Source organism: Maylandia zebra, linkage group LG13 (genome assembly GCF_041146795.1).
Source record: "Maylandia zebra isolate NMK-2024a linkage group LG13, Mzebra_GT3a, whole genome shotgun sequence".
Taxonomy (NCBI): domain Eukaryota; kingdom Metazoa; phylum Chordata; class Actinopteri; order Cichliformes; family Cichlidae; genus Maylandia; species Maylandia zebra.
In genome coordinates this window covers 9,076,329-9,099,729 of record NC_135179.1, presented here as the reverse complement: position 1 = coordinate 9,099,729, position 23,401 = coordinate 9,076,329, and the positions used below count along the sequence as shown (strand labels likewise).

At 41.2% G+C, this 23,401-nt stretch overlaps 1 protein-coding gene across 1 annotated transcript in view; it reads right to left on the bottom strand.

The window, feature by feature from the left end:
* Window positions 1-739: 739 nt before the first annotated feature.
* The window catches only part of meis1b (Meis homeobox 1 b), a 70,523-nt gene continuing 47,861 nt past the window's right edge, over window positions 740-23,401 (bottom strand). Inside the window, exons 9-11 of the mRNA XM_076891483.1 lie at window positions 17,528-17,604; window positions 1,478-3,381; window positions 740-837 (exon numbers count right to left, since the gene is read on the bottom strand). Coding sequence (XP_076747598.1) covers window positions 3,165-3,381; window positions 17,528-17,604 — 294 coding nt within the window. The 3' untranslated portion in view covers window positions 740-837; window positions 1,478-3,164. The remainder of the gene's footprint in view (window positions 838-1,477; window positions 3,382-17,527; window positions 17,605-23,401) is intronic.

Sequence of the window (23,401 nt, the reverse complement as noted above, 5' to 3'; positions counted from 1 at the left end):
CCCCACCCCATCGCACCACCAACTCCCTGTCCCAACCCATCCCCGCCTTCCTTCCTCCTCATCACCCCTCTCTCCTCCTCTCTGCCCCATGTTTAATAAAAAAAAATGTGGACAAAACAGTTCATATAGAATAGAATTTTTTGTAATTATCATCAGTGAATATTGCATGACAGCTTTTCACCTGCCTTCCTTTCTCTCATTCTTTTTTTCCCCCCCTTAAACCTTCTTCTCTTATCTCCCCTGCCTGACATAAAAAAAAAAAGGTCTTGTAGGTTTTGGATATGTGAGAAAGTGAAGCAGCTACACGCACATGCACAGGCATTACATACACAAAGAGTTACAAGGTTGTGATCAAAGGCTCTTATCACCAGACCAAGGGGTGGGAGAGTTAGACAGAGAGTAACAGAGAAAAATCAGCCTGGGAAGAAAAGGAGTCTGTTTGTAACAAAAACCCATTTGCTTAAAAAAAAAAAAAAAAGCCTAAATATATCAGTTTGGAAAATAGCCATTTTCCAAACAGTGACCTTTGACATCTCACAGACACTCCCATTGTACTTATATTTTTGTAATTATCTTGTGGGAGAATATTTCTACAAGATGAACATCTTACTGTAAATTGCACCCTCCATACTTCCTCGTGGTGAACTGTATTTTAATAATATACTCCAAGTCCAAAAAAGTCTTGGGCAAGAAAGCCTGTGTGTTTGTGTGTGTGTGACAAAGTGAGCATATTACTTACATCCCCCTGTGTGTTGTGATTGGTCGCACTGGAGTAGGGCTACATGTAGTGCCACTGACCTTCCATGCCCATGTTCATGCCCATTCCACCCATTGGTCCTAAGAAACAGAGATAAGTTGTTAATTTTTTATTTATTTAATCCAAGTGTAACTAAGAAATGGTTTGCAGACACCGAGCGAAATAATATGATGGTTTAACTGTGACAGACCACATGCTGGATCTGCCGTGGTGAGGTGTGTGAAGGTGATGGGGAGGAGTGAGGGGTGGTTAAGTAGCCTGGCAGTTTATCCAAACCTGCTGACTTTGAGTGGAGGGTGCGATAGGGTTAGGGACTTGGGAGAATCCCAGAAAACAGGGGATAGAGGAGGAGGAGAGGAGCTTAAGGACAAACTCTGGGATTAAACCTGATGGCGTGAGAGAGAGGGACTGTGTGAGAAGGAGTAGGAGTGAGGAAGGAGATGGTTGTGTAATGTGATTGACCACACCTGTTCTGGTGTATTCGGGGAGGGCTAGATAACAGTGTGTTTGTGTATGTAGTGCGTGTATCCTCATTCTGGTGTAGGAGCATTGCACAGCATAAACTTAAAATACTAAACAGCAAACAGAGACAAAAAAAGTCAAGAATGACGCTGGTAACATAAGAATCGAGAAGACAAAGGCAAGAAGATGAGCTGAGAAAGGAAAGATGGGAAGAGCAAGAGAGGAAAGAAAGGGACAGACACGCTGCGCAAGCCTTACCAGGTGGTCTGATTCCCATGTGCTGCTGGCCGTCCATGACGAAACCCCCCATCGGCTGGCCATCTGGATTGTAGGGAGCTCCTTGACTTACTGTGGATGGAAGAGAAGACAGGGAGGAAGGGAACAGAGTGGTCAATTAGTGCTTTTAATTAAGGCTCAGTGGCCGAGGCGGGATCATCTGTTGACTGGTGCACGCACGGGAAGCCGCTGTTGTCTTTCAACGTCATTCTACTCCATGTCTCTGCAACTGAGTCTCCACTGTAAGCCCCTGGTAGACTTTAATACGTCTAAATGTTCTAAAAGGGATTGGACTGGGTGTTTAGCGCACATATGCAAGGACTGTTGTTTCAAGACTAGATTTAGACCATCTGGAAGAGTTGAGGAGCTGCTTTTATAGACTGACTAATTATGAACCAGTGTAACATATTAGCATGACTCAACTGGGCTAGTGCAAATAAAAATTACTCTTAAATTTTAGGCCATAACATACGGTTGTTTCGTCTTTTTACCGCGCTTTGCTCTCTGGGGATCGTCTAAAGGTTTGTTTTTGTGCATTTGATGTTTACATTCATAACATGGGAATAACTTTAATTTCTAGTATGTTATGTTATATATTTATGGAAAATTCAGACTGATATATTTGGCGTGTTTGGAAACTGGTATCTTCACTGGAATTTTAGAAGTCAAAGTTTTGAGCTCAAACCAATGGCTAAGTTTTAAGGGGTAGAACATTTGTGGTTAGGAACTGTGGAATCCAGAAAAGACATAAAAATACTGCCGGTGATTTTTAATACTAAAGTACTGAACAGTTTAGACTCAAAGGTCTCAAACTAATTGTATGCTTCTCTAAGTAATTTTGACACTTAACACTGCAATGTTTGCAGCGCATTGTTACTGTGCACATACATTTAAAGAACGAAAAAGCGCTCTAATCAGTTTTCCTTTGGAACAATAGAAAGTCATTGCCTCTGCCTAGGGAGGAATGACAAGTGAAACCTGATAGGGTTCCTACTTTTTGCTCACTTCTATTGTCCCAGTTTCATAGAAATCCACTTACCTTCGATTTAGCCTGTTAGGGGGTCAGTCAAGCAAAAGCAAGACCTCGGCCCCGCTGAATGTCTTTGAACTTTACTGCGCCCCTACTGCCACCCTGACCTTTGACCCCTATTACAGGTAATAAAGTTTACGGCAGCCCAAACCAAGCCATGCACCAGAGGAACCGCTCACTCACTCCCCTCGCTGCCTGGACCAGCCACAAATAGGGTAGAGGGAGGGTGTTGAGAGGAGCGAGAGGGGTGTGTGTGCGTGGGTAAAAACAGGTCTGGAGCCAAAAAGCCAAACAACGGTCACCCAAAAAAAGAAAGGGGTGTAGTTGTCTCTCGGTTTGAGCCAGGGACGAAGGGCCGAGTGTTTTTTTCCCCTTCCTCAACTCCTTCGGCTCACTGGAAAAAAACAAAAAGTTGGCGGTGGGATGGGTGGGGGGACTGGTTAAGAGCAAGGCTTACCAAGAACACAGCTAGTTTTGTTTGGACGATAAAAGGAAAAATAAATCCACTCATCATTAACTTGCTTTCAGCCAAATTATATTTTATAATTAACAAATAGCTTTCACTCCAAATGCCATGTCATAGTTGATTAATGATTGCTGTTAATGTTGTAACATTTTGGTTTTGATTTTAGTGCTCAGTCACAACAGTGAGGGGGGGGGGGGAGCCCCTGGATCTTTTGGACATTCCAGGGTCGGGGCATCAGTCCTGTATTTACCAGATGAGGGGCCTCCGGGTGCATGGAGTGTGGATGGTTTTTGCCTGCGCGACTTGAATACAGTAACTATAGAAGACTTGCCTGCACGGTTTGACTGGTCGATCATGGGCTGCACTATTCTCCTCCTCGCATTAATGAACCTGAAGTAGATGAAGAGTAGGGAGGAAAAGGGCAATAAAGGAAGAAGGGACAAAGACAGAAACAAAGTTAGTGTATTTTTCAAGACAAGATCAGGCAAAAATGCTGACTAATACCTAGAAATCATGGCACACAGCACGAAAACAAACATATTGCCAAATCAGCCTCTCTTTCTTAGCTAACCATAATAATGATATGGAGTAATTACTCTCCCATAAGCATCTCTGATCCCTGGTAAAGCCCCACTAGAGGCACAGCGAAAGTCACATCTTAACAACCTTAATAATCAAGGCAGCTGTCTTTGAAAATGCAGAACTCTACAACTTGTACAAACTTGCACAGCCTCGGCATATACGCAGACATCAGCCTGAACACTGGGGTCTTTGTGGGGCGAGGCTTGGCCACGATTTTTTTCCCTGCCTCTGAAACATTTTAACCCATCTTGCCTTGTTGGAGATGTTCCACCTCACAACGAGCTGAGATTGCTGACTGTTTAACACACTTGGCTTCGCGTGTAGCAGTGTGGGAAGTATTGCTGACAGAAACATGTCATGTTGCCACCAGTGAGAAGCACTGTTTTGGGTGATACTGTGTTAAGACAGGTGACCATTTGTTACTCTGTGACAGCAGGAGGTGTGTGTGTGTGTGTGTGTGTGTGTGTGTGTGTGTGTGTGTGTGTGTGTGTGTGTGTGTGTGTGTGTGTGTGTGTGTGTGTGTAGTCTTAGACTAAAATCTTTTATACTTCATTACACCCTACAAAAGCAAGTAGGCCATTTATTGTGTACACACAAGCACTGTTACTTACTCACACACTCTTAATCCCTCTCTCACTCCTAACATTTATTCACATACATTCGCACCCACACACACACTTATAGGTGGCGCTCCGGCCTTGGTCATCTTAAACTCTTGTGAAATGAACCTTTGACCCTCGGTGACCCAAAGGACAGAGGACTCTTGGGGCTTCTGACTTGATTTATGTGTTCCTGCTGTTACCCCACCGGACTCTTCCATTTCATCTCTGAAAGGGGAGCATTCACTGAACTTTAAGGAAACAATAGTCCTGCTACACTTCTAAAGCTGGAACACAGTGCAGTTAAGAGCTTTGGGAAGGGACAGCAGGGGAACAGAAGCAAAACGACACTAGGATGCTGCGTCTGTTAATTAGTGAATGGAAGCCTCTCGCCTTATATGTATCCTGCATTATCTTGTAAGGACAGCGCTGTAGGGAAATAAACAAACAGAAGGTGGCAAAGGCAGATACCAAGAGAAAAATGAAATGATTAACAGCCTAATTGCTCCATTATATTTTGCAAGCTGCTTTAGAAAAACTGTTCACTTTGGCAGGGATGCAGGCAGAGCTTCCTGTGAAGTGAATTTTTTTTTACATTGGGAAAAAAAAAGTTGCAGAGATTCTGTCAACCTTTGAACTTGAAGCTTTGGGGCATTTTTTCTGTATTTGTTACAATAAAGTATACAACCTTGGAATTTCAAGGGGTAGAAAGAAATAGAAGGAGGTAGGGAGGAATGCAAGAATGCACTGACATGGCAGAGAACCATCAAATGAGGGAACGTCTGGAGTTTTATCACCACCACCACCCCCCCTCTCTCTTCCTCCCCCACTGCCCTGTTTTGTTGGGGGAGATATGAGAGGAGGAGCAAGGGAGAGGGCGAGGAGGGTTGAGGAGGCCTGAGCATTCCTTTAACTTTGCTCTCCTCTCCTCTGCTCTCCAAACCCTTTACAAGGTTAACTGGAGGCCAGTGCAAGCTCACTGTTGATCTCTCCCTCCTCTTGTCATCCATAGCCGTCTTATTGTCACCATTTTTATTCTTTGACTCTTTTCTGTCTCTTTGTTTTCCTTTTCCAACATGGCTTCTACCTCTTTTAAACATACACTGATGCAACAAAGGAGGATTTTTCAGCAATAGGTGTACACTTCTTAGAAAGTCAGGTATTCATTCCTTGCGCAATAGGGCTTAAGGCATATGTGGACTTCAAACTTGATGTGAAATATGGCAAAAAGAATTTATTTACTCTAAGGATTAAACAGGCAATGTATTAATGAAATAATAATCCTACTCCTACTGCTGCTACTAGACCTACAGGTGATGTTATTATTGTGACTCCTAAAAAAACAACAGTGTCCATGCCTCTCTTTCTTGTATCTGTTTCCTTCTCCAGCTTGCTCCCTTCTTATCACTCCTTCCCTGTATGGTGGAAACTGGCAGCCCACCTCACAGCAACAAATCTACAGTCTAACCCACCAAATCCCCTCCTCCTTTCAAAAACTCTTGCCGGTTTCCTGTCCCTGTCGTCCCTATATCTGAGGCCAGATGCACCATGGGGGCTGGAACAAAGGATAAAATGCTTCTCATAATAGCAGCCAGGGGAACGGAGCGATGGAGAGCGGGAGAATGGAAGGGAAGGAGGAGTGAGAGAATCAGAAAAAAAAAAAGCAAGGGGATCTGGTCTGCAAACCAGACACTCTTGCTGTGACCGTTAATAAGCAGACAGAGAGTAAGACTGGGGGGGTGGTTGGTGGGGTTAGGGTGAGGGAGATGGAGAGAAAGGAGGGAAAGGAAGATGGATGAAATAAGAGAGAGACACAACTCGGAGAGAGATGGAATGATGGAGAGAGAGAAAAGAAAAAGAGAAACAGAGAAGAGAAAAAAATGGAGCGGGGCTTCACCTTTTCACGACCCCTGGGTGCTATAGGGCCTGTGTGTTATGGCCTGTTCATTCCCCTGGCTCCCATCACAACACAATGAGCTGCACTATTCAGCTCCACTCAGTACAACAATAGCTGGGCTATTTTGGCGTGACACACCACTGGTGGTACGCCTAAAGTTGGGCAAAGGAAAGAACACGACTTGAAATAAAATTTGTTGGAATCCAACATGAACACTGTCAGGATGTGAGCTGGATTCACACCAAGAGCACACATGTTTGACATATGCATGCACCCATGACACAGTGGATCAAGACGCATGTCGGCCACGTGTTATGCCAGAGTTGAAGGCACTAAAGTCATTTAAGGAGACAGAGTTTTATTGTTTTTTTTTTTTGTTTCTTTCTTTTTTGTCGGATCCATTTCTCCTTCTGAGATTGCTCATGTCTGGATTAATCCTCCTACCCCTCTCCCTCCTCCTCTAGAAAGAGTGGAACTGATTGCGACGGCGTCTGCCAAGCCCTTGCTAATGTCCTATTCTCATTACGTGCGACACACACACACATACACAGACATACTGAGCCGAGTCAGCTGCACACAGGTGTACACGAAGCACACGTGAAATGCCCAATTAAAAGCAAGAAATTGTCTTTTTCATCAGCTGCCTTTGTTGCGTGACCAATTAGGGGATAATTTAATAACGAGCAGTGGAAAGATGCAGATTGGATATACAAAAGGTTACTCCACAAGCTCATTGATTTAAATTCATGTGGAGTTCTCAATATCTGTGGCACACATACTCACACATGCATATCTCCTGAGCCAACTACCGATATTATATTAGTAATATGAGACGCACAGAAACACACAAATACGCACATACAGCGCACACATCCACCCCGCGTTCTCAACACTCACTTACATACTATTACATTAGTAATCTGAGAGAATTTTGCACACGCGGCCTGCACACATCTCATATTTTTACACCGCTGGATATTTCAGCATCACATACATTCATCAGGATCCAGCGGTGTATTTCTGCGCACGCCGACAGAGGTTTACATGCATATTCAAATCTGACAGCCACTTAAAATAACTCTGCAACCACACATTCCTCTTAGCTGCCAATCAATGTGATTTAGACGCAGTAAAAGAAAGCAAGCTTTGACGGGTAGAATCATGTAGCTTATCATCAGGCTGTCACTGCATGGATACCATTGATTGTCTCCTGCTCCACCACAATTAACGCATGGCCCATATATCCTTCAGATACACACTGATGGTGTGCCCGCGCGCTCTTTCTCTCTCTCATTCACCCATGTAATGTAAAAAAATAATCTCTCTTTTTTAACTCTTTATTTGTTTACTCAAAACTTGCTGTTTTTAAAAAAGTGACTTTAACACATTACTCTTGCTTAATATTATCCAAAATAATAATTGCACATTTTCACACACATAAATTCAGTAACAGTTATCCCAGCCTAAGCCAAGCCACACATTTATTTCTGCAGAACTTTATTATCCCGTCCTATGTCCCAGAACATCACCATCTTCTTAAGTAATTAGTTATTTTATTATACAGCTCACATATTCTCTTATGCACAGCCGGGGGTGGCAGGGCATTCCCGTGCTTGTACCTGCACTGTATGTGTGTATGTGTGTGAGTATACTGCATGTGGGTGTGCAAGGGAATTACAGTTATGAGTTTTTCCTTTTGTTCTCCTCGCTTGATGACTTAACTCATAAATCACCTTCTCATTTCCCCATACTCTATCTCCATCCCGCCTTCTCTTTCTCTCCTCCTCTGTGTCGTTTTCGGGTCAGATGCTTGGATTAGATGCTTCAGATTAGTTTAAATAAACTATCGGAGCTGCTTGCAAAATGCCTAGTTGCAACACAAACAGTTACAGCATGGGAACAGTTTTAAACAAGACTAATTCAAATATGACTCAGCTTTATTTGTTGTGTTTACATGACTTTTTTATGGACTAATGCCCCTAAATAAGCACAGACGGTACTTAATGAAGGGTGAATTTCATTAATCCCCAGAGTAGTGGCACAGGTTAAGTTTGGGTAAATATTAAAGTTCATTGAGAAAAATTGTCTTATTAAAAATTTGCAGAAAAAAAAAGGTAAAAAAACCCAAAACTATTTAATAATTACAATTATATTATTTTTGTACTTGTGATGCCTTAAAATAATGTTTCCTTGTAGGAATAGAGACATATTCACAAAGCAGTGATGCATTTAGGATCATCATGTTGTTTTCTCTCTTATCCCATCAGTCTTGCAGTCATCTCAGCTGCATCTGAGACCACTTGCAGGGAACCAGGACTGGTGCAGTTTATCTTGGGAAGTATGGTTTTGAGCTAAGCTCTAGACTGTGCCAAAAGGAAAAAAGGCTACTGCAACTATCTATGTGTAAGCCTTATATTGTGCAAAATGACTGGATTTGTCTTAATTGTCTACGCAGCTTTCAGCAAGTACAAACACTCACATGAGTACAAACAGTTAATGCATAGCAATACTTGCCCTGCATGTGCCCACTTGCCAGTTCAAAGCACCGTTGTCTTATTTGCACCATTTTTCCTAATGCTGCTCAGACAGATCAACCAGCAAAATATACCTATGACAACCTGCAGCCAGATGACGACATGTGTATTTCATTTAAATGTCCAAACTGAAGAGGAAAACAACAAAGGCACATCACTGCTGGCGAGCAGAAATGTTAATGCAGACCCTTCAGAAAACACAGTCAAAGCACCTCCGTGTGGTGGCATGAACTACTAACAAGATGAGAGACCCACAAACAAAAATGCACAGGTGTCCAAACTGAATAATGCTGCTAAGACAATGTGAGCCAAGCAGAGGGGCAAAACTCTGGGATGCTGTCACTCAGTATGCTACATGTGCAGCAAGCATTTTGTCACTGATTATTCAAATATCCATAGGTCACTATTAGGCTACTCTATTTCTTTAAGTTAAGCTAAAACAGCATGCGTCTGGTATTGTAGTGGATTGTGCATCATTCAGAGAACTCTGAAAAGCTAAAACATTGCAACCACCTAACTACAGCAGTTTGCAAACAAATAGCTAATATTAGCTTTCTAATGTTCCTTACATTTGGAAAGCAAAAGGTGTTTTTTGAGTTTCGAGACCTGCGTTGCTTGTTGTGGGGGCCAATGTTTTCTTCTTTAGAGACAGTGTAATGATTATATTACACTGTCTCTAAAGGCCCTACGCACTGGGTCTGTAGAGAAGATGTGTTAACCTTGGGGTTAGCTGTGACACTACGATGAACATGGAGATATAAAAACAATATAGAAAACAGCCTACAAGTAGGGTTGAAGTAAGGTCATGCAGGAGTAATGTGATCAGATTGTTTGTCTGTAGCTTTCTTGTTATTAATTATGAGGCCTGTATTTCAATTTAGCTTAACATAAGTATTTACCAGGAGCCAGTCTCCAAATGCATGCACAGCTATTTACAGACACACCCACTGAAAAACATACACATTAAGTAAATGCAGGTCTGCAAATATAGCCCCTAATAACACGAGGTGGATTAGCAGGATCCAGCGCCGCATATGGAGGAAAACTTAAGAAAACAGTGTGAAATTTAAAAGGAGCTTTAGACTGAGAACAACCACGGGGTCACTTAATCCCCATTACGGCACACACATAAAATACAAGCATGTAAGGATACACGCACACATACACACACTCCCTGTTGCTCTCCTCCCCAAGAGCCCAGTGTCCATTAAGAGAGCCATGAATCTAGCACTAAAGCTGGTTTTACAGAGTGGAGCAACAGGACGGGTAACCATTCACACACAAACTGGAGAGGAGCGCTGTGTGTGTTTAGTGTGTTATGTGTGTGTGTGTCCATGACAACCAGGTGCCTCTCAGACGTATATGGAGGAAATGTTGGCCACTTGAAAAACATACATGAACTCACTGGCTCTGACTTTGCTGGCTTTGCAATTCCTGTCGACTTCTATATAGGACTTGCCAAAAAGCAAAATCTAAATAGAGGGTGGGAGAAACAGGATAAAGAAAAAAAGTGCTCACAATACCAGAAGACAAAAAAACAAGACAAAGACAGAGAAAAGAAATTAAAAGGGAGTCTGCAGCTGTCACACGTGACCCCAGTCCCTCTCTTTATCTCTGTTCCTGCTTCCCTTCACACACATTCAGACAGTCTTGGACTCAGTGAGCCAGTCATCCATCAATGCCAAAGAGAGGGTATGGCTTGAAGCCTGGCTTTACCCAGAAACAACATGGCTGTCCTGCACACTGCCCACTCCGCAAACACCAGTGGACAGAGCATGTGTCCTTTAGCCTTTGGGCTTAGATCGAAATGTGTTTATGTGTGTGTGTGTGTGTGTGTGTGTGTGTGTGTGTGTGTGTGTGAGAGTCTCTGCGTGTTGCTCTTTGTGAATGTGCAACTCTCTGTTAGCAGCACTCCACTTTTCTGTGTTTATGAAGGTTTCATGGGCAAGGTTGCATATGTATTTGCTTTAAAAAAAAACAAATACAGTGTGTGTTTTTCTTCCCCGTGTACACAAACACACCAACTTAACATGCACACACAAACACACAAAAATCTCAGTCAGAGAGAGATGACCACCGTGTCACACAGAGACAGTATTGCTGACAGGGCTTGCAGTGGGGACTGTTGCAAACACACAGTGGTTGACCTAAATCCCCCCATACTGCCCGTGTCATATCCTGTCTCTGCGCGTGTCACTTCCACCCGCTGGCTCACAGCGGCTATCGCTATGGGGATCCCTCTGAGTGCCCAGAAACTAGCAGAAGCAGCAGACATCTACAGTCAGCAAATACAAAAGAAGGAGTGAAAGTAAAGAAAAGGAGCAATATTTTGACATGACAGCTTCTAATGCATTTTTAAAATTTACATATTGACATTTCAATTTACCTTTTTAATGTCAGCTTACCTACTTTAGTAAATGCATATACAATTTCAGGATTTAATTAAAAAAAAAATCCAGTTGCTAGAACATTTTACCACTACTGTAATAATCATTAAACACGGGTGTCCGATCCAGTTCATCTCACCAACACTGGCTGGCAACTGCCACGTGTGTCAGTGCCGGCAGAAACATTCTCATTTTATGCTTTGTCAACAAATCCCCTACATGGAACCGTCACATATTTTAATTGCATAAAATCACTGTCAGTCCTCTGTCTGTTAATTGTGGGAGAAGCTGTCCTATTTTCCTCGATATTTAACTTTGGCACGCAGCACTTGATCGCCGTCCTGCTGGTTCACTTCACAGTAGTGTTTGATCAACATGAGAAAACATTAGCGTGAGAACAACAACAACTGACTAATGGTGGCGAGTATGACAGCGACCATGTGTGCTTCAACACAGATCCCGGGCATTCACATTGCGCCGCCTTTCATGTTTTGGACTACCCCCTCCTCTACAACAAAAGGAGGTTTAAAAAGCAAGAGAGAGGAGTGGGGATAAAAAGAGGAAGAGAGTAAAAAAAAGAAAGGGAGAGGGGCGAATGAAGGGAAATGCAGGTTTGGCCTAGGGCAGCGTGCTGTGATGTAAGAGAAATAGAGAAAGTGAGGGTAAGAAAGAGGGCAGTAGGGGTGAGGAGAAATGGTGTTATTTGTAGTCAGTCATTGCACATGGACACCTATTTGAGTGTGCAGACACACACACGCGCGTGTGTCTGCACACACTTTTGTTGACATAATACAGTAAAGACAGGGTTGTGTCTGCACAGGCTAAAGTTTCCTGTATGGAACTATTGTTAGCAACAGACTTCAAACCAAGGGAAGAAAATATTGTTCTTGAAATTATTTTCACATTTTTCCTCAGTGTTGAAAACTTAGGCTGAGGTCACATCTAGTGAAAAGTGCAAGTGCGTGTGTGTCTTTTGGGGGGGGGTTCCTGTAATGTCAAGGAGTTTCAGGCTGAAGCAACTTGACACAGCTGCAGTGTACGAAACGAGCTTCGGGGCATAGACTGAAACTTGGCCTGCTAATTCCAAAACACACAAACACACACCTCAGAAGACTTTCTGTGAACAAGTTCTAGCATCTCTCTCTTTAGCCTGTCAGCTTGCAGAACACTGAAACATGTTGTCATCTGCTCTCATTATTTCAACTGTTTAACACAGTTTATTATTCTTGCAATAGGTGGATCTTTTTTAGTAATCAACTCTTCCAGATATTAAAACATTTCCTTCAAAGTGAGTCCTTTCGTGTGTGTTTGTGTATGTATTTGTGTATTTGATGACAACGTTTGCCAGATGCATTAATGACATTTTTAACTACTTTAAGTAGTGACAAAACAGACTGGACACACAATATGAATGCCTTATTGAGCAGGAAATATGCATGGCAAATAGAGGAGGTAAGATTTAAACCTAGATTTTCCTTCATATGCTTCAGAGGCCTTCACACCACCTAACCTGACATTCTTGTTCTTCCAATAACGTTTTTTGTGGTCTAACCACATCTCAGTTCCAGAGCAACATTACTGTAACTCGAAAACAAACCAAAAACAAAATTAGATCTTCAACCTAAGTTGAATTAACCAATTTATTAGGTAAAAATTATAAACAGCAAGTGCTTCTTGTCATTCTTCTTTGCATGTTTTTCCTCTCACCTTGCTCCACTTATCTGTCCTCCCTTACTTGCTCCCCTTCCCTTCTTTCACCTCTTCCTCTATGTTCCCCCTGCCTGTGCTTTCAGAAACCCGATAAGCAGCATATGTATGTGCCATGCCCCCCTTTCCTAAGTAGCCCGAACGTCCGTCCACTCTGCCCTTTTAAATACTACCTCTCTTTCTCATTCTCTCTCCCTCACTCTCACTCTGTGCATGCTTTTAAGACGTTCGTAAAAGGAGGTCTTATTGACAAAACAATTGCTCGGCGGGGCTTAAACACTGCCTTTAAAGGGGTATTATTAAATTGCAGGCAGGAAGGGGAGGGGCAGCCAACAAGGGAAACCTGATGACCTCGCCATCGATTTTTACATCACTGGAGCGTTAGGAGAACTTAGCACAGAGATACTGACTGTATCCAGAGAAACAGAGAGTAGAGAGATTGAGAGAGAGAGAAAAAAAAAGACATTTTATATGTTACGCATGGAGCTTTTAGCTCCTGGCTCAGTCCAGAATGATGTAATTGTTCGAGCAGGTAAAAGGTTGTATTGTGAAAGAACATGTCCATACTATGGTTGCCGACAGATATAAACACGGGTCTATCGGCAGATCTAAATCGAATTATTCCTCGACTTCTTTCTTTACCAATCAACTGATACAGCTATTTTTATATCGCATGCTGAGGAGAGGTCAGTTATGAATTCGTCTCCTTGAGACATGAGAATTCTTTCCCCCTATTGCTCCATCCCAGGATTGCTTTTGTTTTGTTGACATGCCTCTGAAAAACATAACCAAACAGTTTGGACAGTGTAATCCAGCTCTCACTTAGTGGAACATATGCACTTGTGTTCCTAAAGTACATGCACTCGAAGGAACAAAAGAACTTCTCCTTTTGGAGATCCTTTTGAATTTTTTTTCAGTATCATAATTGCAATGCAAATAAAAGCCTGAAAGATTTGTTTGATTTTGCACACAGATTGTATCTTTTCTGTCACGCTGTTTGCTTTTGTCATGCAACACCAGGCCTGTGAGGTGGCAGCAGTTTGTGTGTAAGTTTTACAGCTCAGTGAAATAAGATGAGATAAAAAGCAAAAACTTTTTGTAGCCCAAAATTATTAGAAGACTAAAATAATACAGGAACAAAAAACAGATTACATTTACTTTGTTTTTTTTAAACAACACAACATAATGCATACTATAAACTACTAAAAACTATAAAAAAAAAAACTTTCTTTGTGGTTGATTTATTCTTTAGAATTTACAGTACAGGTTTGTTAATGAACTTTTAACGTCATAAGCATTCACATGGGTGAGTGCTCTTTGTGACATACTATACTGCTCTATAAAGTCTATGGGAGACTTATGTTTTAATGTACATCATTCTGTTACTCGTTTATGCCAGAGGGCGTGAGAAATTTCCGTTTGCTATAGAATATTCTTAAATTCTCTGTATATGATTCTGCTTTGTAAATGTGAACATGTATTGCCACACACACACACGCACACTTTTGCCATTCAAATTGAGATTCCCTGGTGCAGCGTATTTCTGCCAATAATTCATGAGTGATCTGCGCCCCTTGCCGGCCTTTAGCATTTTTATTTAATCTGCTGAGCCCTACCGCGTGCTCACTCATCAATAATGCACACCAACATGTGTGTTAACACATCTATGGTGCGGGAGACAGAGGGAGAGTATATGGTTATATTGCAGTGTGCGATTATGCAATATATGTGAGGTAACACACATTGTACAGTACAATAAAGAGATTGTATGTGTCTATGTTGATGCAGGGGAAGAAAGGAAGAGTGTGTGTTCTTAATGTTCTGACAAGAGTTTTTCTTTGTCAGTTGTTAAGTCATCCCCTGTTGGGACAATAAGCACGGATCATGGATGACCCCGGTACATCCTGAGCTGTTTAACATGAATTCATTGCCCATGGCCTGCATGTGACTGTGAAACACACTCCCACTAGGTGTTTTATACTTTCGGAAGTCTTCTTTTGCACCCATTTTGCAAGCGAACACACGAGATGTGAAGCGCGTTTGTGTACTCATTTGTATATATGTCTGTGAGTACGGTTTTCCAAAGCACTGACAAACAGAATCACATCTAGGAAAATTGACTTCACTAAATCAGTAGGTCAGGAGGTAACATCACTGGGGGTTGCTATGGAGACACCCAATGACGGGGCTTCCCAACCAGCACAACAACATGACTGTGAAATGGCAGTTCCCCTAACGTAACCCCTCGCTCTCTATTACTCTGTCATTGTCTTTCTTTCGTTTGTTTCTATCATCTTTTTCCCCCTCTTCCATTTCTGCTTATCCTCCTTTTCTCTTCTCTCTTTTTTTGGTCAGTTTCTTTGTCTTTATCTCTTTGTCACTCCATGTTTTCACTTTATTGTTTTCCTTGATCGCCCTTCCATGCCACACTGTACTGCTCGCTTGCTCAAACAACCGAACCATGCATGGAAATATGCCTGTGGACAAGCGTGTACACACATACACACGCACGTATACAACAAAATGTGAGGGGGCAGCGGGATCCCAGCATGGAGGGTTTAACAGCTAATACCCCTTAGATTAACCACCCCCGGTCCCTCTCTTTTAAACACACACACAGACACACACATCTTCTACAAACCAAGATTAACCTCCTACGATTTACACAGTGTGTGTTGGTATTGCACAAATACACATGCATACACACCTTCGGGGTGTGTTGCTATTCCCCTACCAATAAATATAACAAACAGATTGAGAACACACAGTCAGTATTAAGTGACCAAGCTACTGTTCATGTGACTGTCTGTGACTCACACACAGACACAGGCGTGTGTGCAGACAGAGTTTGGCTTTATCTCAGCTGTAAGGATTGATCCCCATGGATTTCAGAGGGGTCACGTGATCTGATAACCTCTAGGATTCCCCCTGGTCCGGAGACCTTTTTTCACCAGTATGTGTGTGTATTGTTTTTGGCCTGGTATAAAATGAATTCTCCAAAGACTGATACATCATACCCTAATCTAACGTCTGTCTGTCTCTGAGGTCTCAGATTAAACAATGGCTGGGAATAATGTTAACATCATTAGGCCACTGGTAATGGGGAGTTATCATGTCTCATCTCCTTTTCTTCCCTTCTCCCTTTCTCCTTCTCTTCATCTATTTTTCACTGTCTGCCTCTTCAACTCTCACTCCTCCTCTTTGCTTTTTCTGCAGTCTCCACTTTCATGCTCCTACCAAGCAAACTCACTGATACTTTCAAGGATTATTTTAAGGGCTGCTTAGATCAAAAACCCTCTGCAAGGGCCCTGCCTTGGTTACCCAGACTTGAGCCCCTTTAATTAGACATGGCTAATAACACTAAGCATGTGCTGATAGCCATCTCTCTGATAAGACTAGCCGCAAAAGGACACAGGGCCTCCTTTTACCTTTTACAGTATTACCTAAGGTTAAAATGGATACTTAGCAACCTTATTTTATGGCTCAGTCCATGCCCAATTAACAGGCCAGTTGGCACTTACAGAGCAGTAATTTGCAGAGGCTAGTTAGCAATCAGCCTGTCCGCTAATATGCTAGGCTCCTTGCTAACAAGGACATCTTCAAATGCCTTGTTAAAAAATAAGTACTAAATAATAACAATAATATATGGTCATTTTGTTCTCTGACTGACTTTCGTTCACTTTGTACTCTGACTGCAGGCTTTTGGTTCCCAGAGTTTGCAAAAGTAATTGGATGCAGTTCCTTTGGCTATCACGCTGTTCTCCCATAGAATCAGCTCCCAGTTTAAATTCAGAAGACAGGCCTTAAAATTTTCCCTTTTTAATCACAGGGCTGGAGCAGGTGACCCTGCCCATGCCTTAGTATGCTGATGCGGGTTTGGGCTGCTGGGGACTTCCCATCTTCTCCACTCCCTTATTTTCACTCTTGATGCATTTATATGCCACTATTGGATCATTAACCTTTATCTACTCTCTTCCATAGTTTGTGCTTTATCTTTGTCTCTTTGGACTCTTTTCCCCCTTTTCTTTTACTCCTCACCTTCATGTTAAAAGAGAGTTTGTCTGGTCTCTGGTATTTTCTGTCTAATATTGTTGGATCCATACCTTAGTATATAAAGCACCTTAAGGTGACCATTGTTGGGATTTGGAGCTACACAGATACATTTGTATTGGACTGAACTGAGTTGTTAAGACAAAGGTAACTAAGCTTCTTAGAGGATTTTTTTTAATCCAAATCAGAATATACAGTGTTTCCTGTTCATATTTTACTTTTCAAATAATATGCAGTACTACAGACTTCAGGATAATTTGCAAAAGAAAAAAAGAGGAAAATTCAGGATAACAGAGTGTATAAACTGAATAAATGTATGTTTTAAAAATTTACAAAGAGCAGATGAATGTTAAATGATGTTCTCCAAGTGTTTAAAACAAATGCTAATCACAGTTAAAGGTAAGCCTACAAAAAGCCGCAAACCCCAAAATAAGACAACCAAAGTAAAACCCTATAATTAGTCTCAGAGCAGTAATCATTCTTTTATAAGTTGTGCATCTTGGATGATTTTATTGGATGTTTTCAGATAGTAGTTTGATTCTTAATTAACATGGATTCTCATGTTTGGGCCGAGTTAGGCTGTTGGTTTGGAAAATCACTCCAGGCCATATCTCTTTAGATGGATTGATCTAGGTGAGGATGATTCAGTAAATGGTGTGTGCGTGTGCGTGATGAAAATAGAGGTGGAGTGGAGGCATTAATTCTAATCATCAAGAACTGGGATAGCCTGGGGGGTCAAACTCCTGAAATCGACTGCATGTAAACTCTGAAATGACTTACCAGTTGTTCACTTGTAGGATCGTGAGTCCTGTGTCCTGCGCCAGCTGTTTCTTCTGTTCTTCCGATGGGTAGGGATGCTGCAGGAGACAGAGACACTTTGAGAAAAGGCTGACCACAAATTGTTTAATGAAGCTTCTTGTGTTTTTAAAAGGGCTTTGATGTGTCTTTTAGCAGGGAAAGAGATGTTGCAGGGCACAGGTTGCACATACACAGTCGCACATACAAAACCATGCGCTGTAATGAGACCTAGAAAATGAGATGTGTGCTCATGCTCATTGGTGCATAGGTGTCAGTATGTGCCTGTGTGTATGTCTATGTATACTGTAAGTACATCTGAGTGTGTGCACATTAATGTGCCACCCCCTCCGATCATTAATGGAATATGAAATCTTGTAATTAATGGCAGCCAAAAAGGCAAGCCAATTAGAACGTTAAGTGAAGTGGAGAACCAGCTCTAGTAATTAGGCAGCCTCTTACACAAATATATTCGCGTCAATGGCCCCCCTTTCACCCCGCTGCATATGTAATCAGAGAGTGGGGAATATGTAACATTAAGCCGATGGAATAGAGACAAGAGGATGTAAAACTCGCGTCTTTATTGCTGCTGGTTTCTTTTATCCTTATTACAGTGTGTACAATAACATGACTCTGTTAAGTTTGTCTTTTTGTTGCAATTATTTCTATGGCTTAACTGCACAATATGATCCCTATCCCCAAAATTAAAGAATGCCACCAAAACATATCATTCAATGCTGTGTCGAGTCTTATATCGGGTGGAGGGCGAAGAAGTTATACGCATACACCCAATAAACTTTCATTTTTCGTAACTCTTAATATGTTTTAATCAAACTGCATCACCTTGATTTTAGAAGACATCCCTTTTTCACTCATTTGTGCAACAATAATATTAACAGGTAAAAGATAAAAGATCCTTCCTCCTTATTCGAGGATCCAAATTGGAATCTGAATGATTTTTTATTCATCTGAAGACTAACGAATGCATCATGGACACGAAAAGCCCGAAGTGACTTCTAAAGTCAATGTTTAAATATAAACCAGTGACTGTGACCCCTCCTATCAAGAAGCCAGCTGAGAACAGTTAAATTTGAGCCACCTGTTTAAATATATAGAATGAATAAATGGGATAAATGCGAACTTGGGGAGTGTGTTGATTTATATTGGAGTAGGGGGTATCACAGTTGCACGGAGCCTTGTTCATGGAGTACAATGTGCTGTTCATGACTCAGACAAGACATGGACTGTGCAGTACGGCATAGGCAGGCCGTAACAGAGGAGAAGAGGAGGGAGGGGAAAGGGAGCGATGGAGAGAATAGATTGTTGAAAGGCTAGCACAAACTGGAGGACTATCTATAATCCAAAAGCTGTGTATACATTTACAGAAGGGATACATCAAAAACTAAACAGCATAAGGATAATCTGGCTTAATGATCCAGTCAGCACTATTTTAGAGCACTGCTTTTCAATGATTAAGTAGTAGTATTTAACAATGACTGTCTAAAAACTTAGAAAATCTTATGCTACTGACTTTAAAGAACAAATTCAAATATTTTTAGGTTAATTTGCTCTCTTAAAAATAGGCCGAGTCGAGTTTAGAGTTACTCGCAGCGCTAACATGTGCTTCGATAAAAATCCCAAGTTACTGTGTTCAAAAACAGGCACCACACATATGGCTGCTGTATGATATTTGCAGTACATCTATCAAGGGTATGTCTCCTTGTTAGTCAATCAGATGTGCAAAATTAGTGCGGCGCCAGCTTTTTCATTTTTTCATTAAAGCTTTTTCAGTGCATAATGAACAGGATTGTGTTTAATGCTGGAACCACCCGGCACAGCGAGGGGAGACAGATTTTTTCCCAGTCTTCCCTTGTCCATGTGATTGGTTGCAGGGAATGGGAACACAAGGAGGCTAATTTCATGCACAAAGTTATAATTGCATGTCGCCTCTGGCCAAATTTGTGTCCAGTTCTTTTTTTACAACCATTTTTGTTCGCCTGTACGTGTGTGTGTTAGTGTGCATATATGCATGTGAACTGCCCATACATATGCACACACATATACACACAGTGCTGTTTCAGTGTGCGTGCAAGTTGCCTCCATATTTTTGCCCAATCAGATAAAAACCAAAGGAAAATAACTGCAGAAAATCTGAGGCAGCACTTGCCTTCCTCTGTGGGTGAAAGTGAGAAAACATTATTCTTACGGCTTGTGTCATCCGATGCCCTGATGCATTGCTTTATATATCATATCTACACATACACTTCTGACATTTTAATCTCAGCTAATCATGTGAAAAACATGTCTCTCTTTGCAACAAAAAAATGATTGAACATGAAAAGATCAATGTGTCTATTCTGCTTGTCACAGATCTGTGGAGTGTCTGCCTCGTGATATCAGGGGGATGCAGCCATGCCAGAGGCCACAATACAGCACAAATACACCCTGTTTCAATGTTTCCCTTCCTTCTAGCTTACCAGCACAGATACGCACTTACACAGACAGATGCATAAATAAAATACACAAACAGACAGTGTGTGTGACTATCTCGGTCTCAGCCTACAGTACTGGAAGAAAAATGTTCTTACAGCATTTCATTTGACACAAATCCTGCTAGTGGTAGAATGTAATAAGTACATTTACTTAAGAATAAACATAAGCATAAGGTTGAGGTTCTTTTAATTTTTATACAATAATTAAATTAAATATATAAAGAAATGGTTAAAAGAAATCAGTCAGAAATAACGTAATTTATTCATTTATTCAGTGTCAATTTAAAAAAAAAAAAAAAAAAAAAGAGTATTTTTATTGTTTACAGTTAAACGCATATTATGCTGATAACACAACTTCCAGGACAATCACTAGAACTTCAGTATGTGAGCACTGAGACTTCTACTTTACATAAGCAAACTCCTTTACAAGTTTTCACATACAAAAAAGTCCTCACTTAATTTAAGAGTTTAGAGGAAGAGATAGCCATGAAGCCAGAACATTAAAACTGTTTTTCTCCTCCTTTTTTCCCTAAACCTCCAAATTAGCTCCTATCTGTCAAAACACTGTGATTTAGTTTCTTGCTGAGCAACAAGTCGGCCAGTTTTAATATTGTCTGTGAGCGATTCTGGTGTCTTAACGGCCTTTGGCTCAGGTTCAGCGGGTTGAGAGAGAGAGAGAAAGAGAGAGAGAGGCCTTTAGTGAGAAAAGCAATAACATGTTCTTTAAAAGAGCAGATGGAAAGTTTCTGCGCATCCTTCCCTCCCTTCCCTCTTTCCTCCGCCTATCTTAATGATATGTCTTCTCCAAATATACAGCTCCTTTCATGAGAATTTCCACCCTGCTCTCCACTGGGCTCTGAGCATGTGGGTGCCAGGAGGGGTGTGCGTTTTTGCTTCCTTCTCTTCTTCATGTCTTATCAATCTGAGTATGTAAGAGTATGGGTGTACATTTCCGTTGTACATTTTGTTTGTCTGATAGAGTCAAAGATTTTACTTTGCTTTGCCCTGCAAGTTAATATGTGCACAGAATTGAATATGTTTCCTTGTTCTTATTTGAGCCACTGAGCTTGCATGGTTTACAAGTAAGTTTAGCTGTGCATGGTCTGAATATGGTGTGTGTATGTATCTTTGCGTGCAGATCTGTGTGTGGGGGTGAGTAACAGAGCATCAGTAACATCCCCTCCCTGTCTGACCGTCTTCCTCTCTGACCTCCTCAGACAAGAACAAGAGCGGGTTAGATAGAAGAAAGAAAGAGGAAGAGGGAAGGGGGAGGCAGGAGAGGAGACATGGAAATGGATATCTGGAGCCCCAGGGTTTAAAAAAGAGATAAGAGCATGAATATTCTGTAGGCCCCCTTTTTACTCCCCCGTTCCAACCATAACCCAAGAGAAAACTATTCTAGGCATGACGGTAGAAAAAAAAGTGAACTGCTACAGTTAACAATTAAACATACAACAAAATAGGAATTATATTACTTTTTCCAGATTTGTAAAAATATATTAAATAATTTTTAAAAAAACACTTGAAATAAAGTATCATCAGTTTGAGCTGGTAATAAGGCTCTGAACACATACCACTGAAGTAAAATTTTAATTTCGTGAGGACTCGAATAGAAAAACTCCACGGATCTAAAAGTGACTTAAAGTAGCCATAATAAATTACTTAAGATATTATGAAAGGGATGAAAAGTTGTTCTGTTAAAGACTAACATTTTTAAAGTTACCCGACCTAAGCTTCACACTAGCTACCCTGGTAAAAGTCTGATTTCATGTCCCGCATGTTTATTTAGTTATAAGAAACATTAAGTTATGGTAGCTTAGTATATGGGAACAAGCATTTGCTTGGTGTCATTCCCTAGTTCCCTTCATGATGACTGAACTTTTGACCTTTACAGCACAAAGTGTCTCTTGATCTCATCTGCTGGAGTAAAAATTCTGATAAACTTTGACACAAAAAAAAAGAACAGAATTCCTAAAAGGTCACAGCTCCCCAATTCTTGTTTTGTGCCGTGCAAGTCTCACCTGAATGTGTTGGTAGTAATAAATGGGCAAAAGGAAAAAGTAGTCTCTTTTGCTGGGGAAGCACTATATGACCATGAAAGGTGGAACATTTTAAAAATGTCTTTATCGTGCTGTTGTTCTTCTCTCTTTATCTTGCCTCCTCAACAAAAACAATTCTTTGTTATTATCTCTGTCTCGCTGCCTTTTCCTCTTCTGTATAAAAACATTTTCTTTCCTTGTTTTACTTTTGATGGAAATTTGATGGAAATTTGTCTACAATTGTTTCCATTTTCTATATATAGCTTAAAATCAGCATCTTTACTAAACATGTGTGATTACACTTTTATAACCAGTTTCACTGTAGCCACACTTCTCTGTGTTTCTTCTTTAGCCATTTGCATTAGGGTGTTATCATTGCATATATTTCTATTTAAAGCTACACTTCCCAAGCCTCTGCGCTTCCCATTAAAAAGGCTTGACACGCCACATTAGCTTTATAAAACTGCAACCATGAAACAGGATGGAGAGAGGAAGAGGAGAGAGGAAAATCATATGTTGTCACAGCCATGTGACGTCCCCTCAAAAAAGAGGCCATGACACTGCACAATCTGTGGATAACAGACATGGGTCAGTGGTATTTTCAGTTAGCTTATTTTAACACCAGATGGTTGCAGAAGGCCACAAGGCACAAAGATGTTAGAAAATGCAATGATAACAGTAAACAAATTGGTAATATGCAACACTTTCCCCTAGTGTACCACTGTAACCAACAAGATACCCTTGGAAATATTTGTAAGCAGGCTTGTGAAAGTAGCATAACTCTCCTGACCTGAAACCAAGCAGGTTAAACACCAACAAAATAATGGACGGTAACCGACTTGCATGTACCACTTAAGGTAAAAAGTAAACAGCCTTGACTTGGCCAGATCTCTTCCCCTCACTGTTCCCAGGTCAAATCTCTGTGGAAACCGAGCTGCCTATCAGGAATGCCTGACGGCTAATCCGGAGGCCTTTTTGGCTAGAAGGGCATCACTGTATCAAACCAAACTGTCTTCCACAAACATGTATGCACACATGCACACTCTAAAACATAGGGTTTACTGGAAGTGTGGCCTTGCTCCTGACAGACGAGCATGAGATTACCTTAAATATTTGGAGAGCCGAGCACATTGTTATGCTAACAACAAATACCCTGAACCCTGCGCACGAGCAGACTTTAAAACAAGCGTTCCAAACTGTAAGCCTGTTCTATCTCATACAGCAAGCTTCCAATTTCTCAGTTTTATTTTATTTTATAATTTTTTTTTTGCTCATAGAGTCAAAGTTTCATCTACACTGTTTGTGTGTGTGTGTGTGTGTGTGTGTGT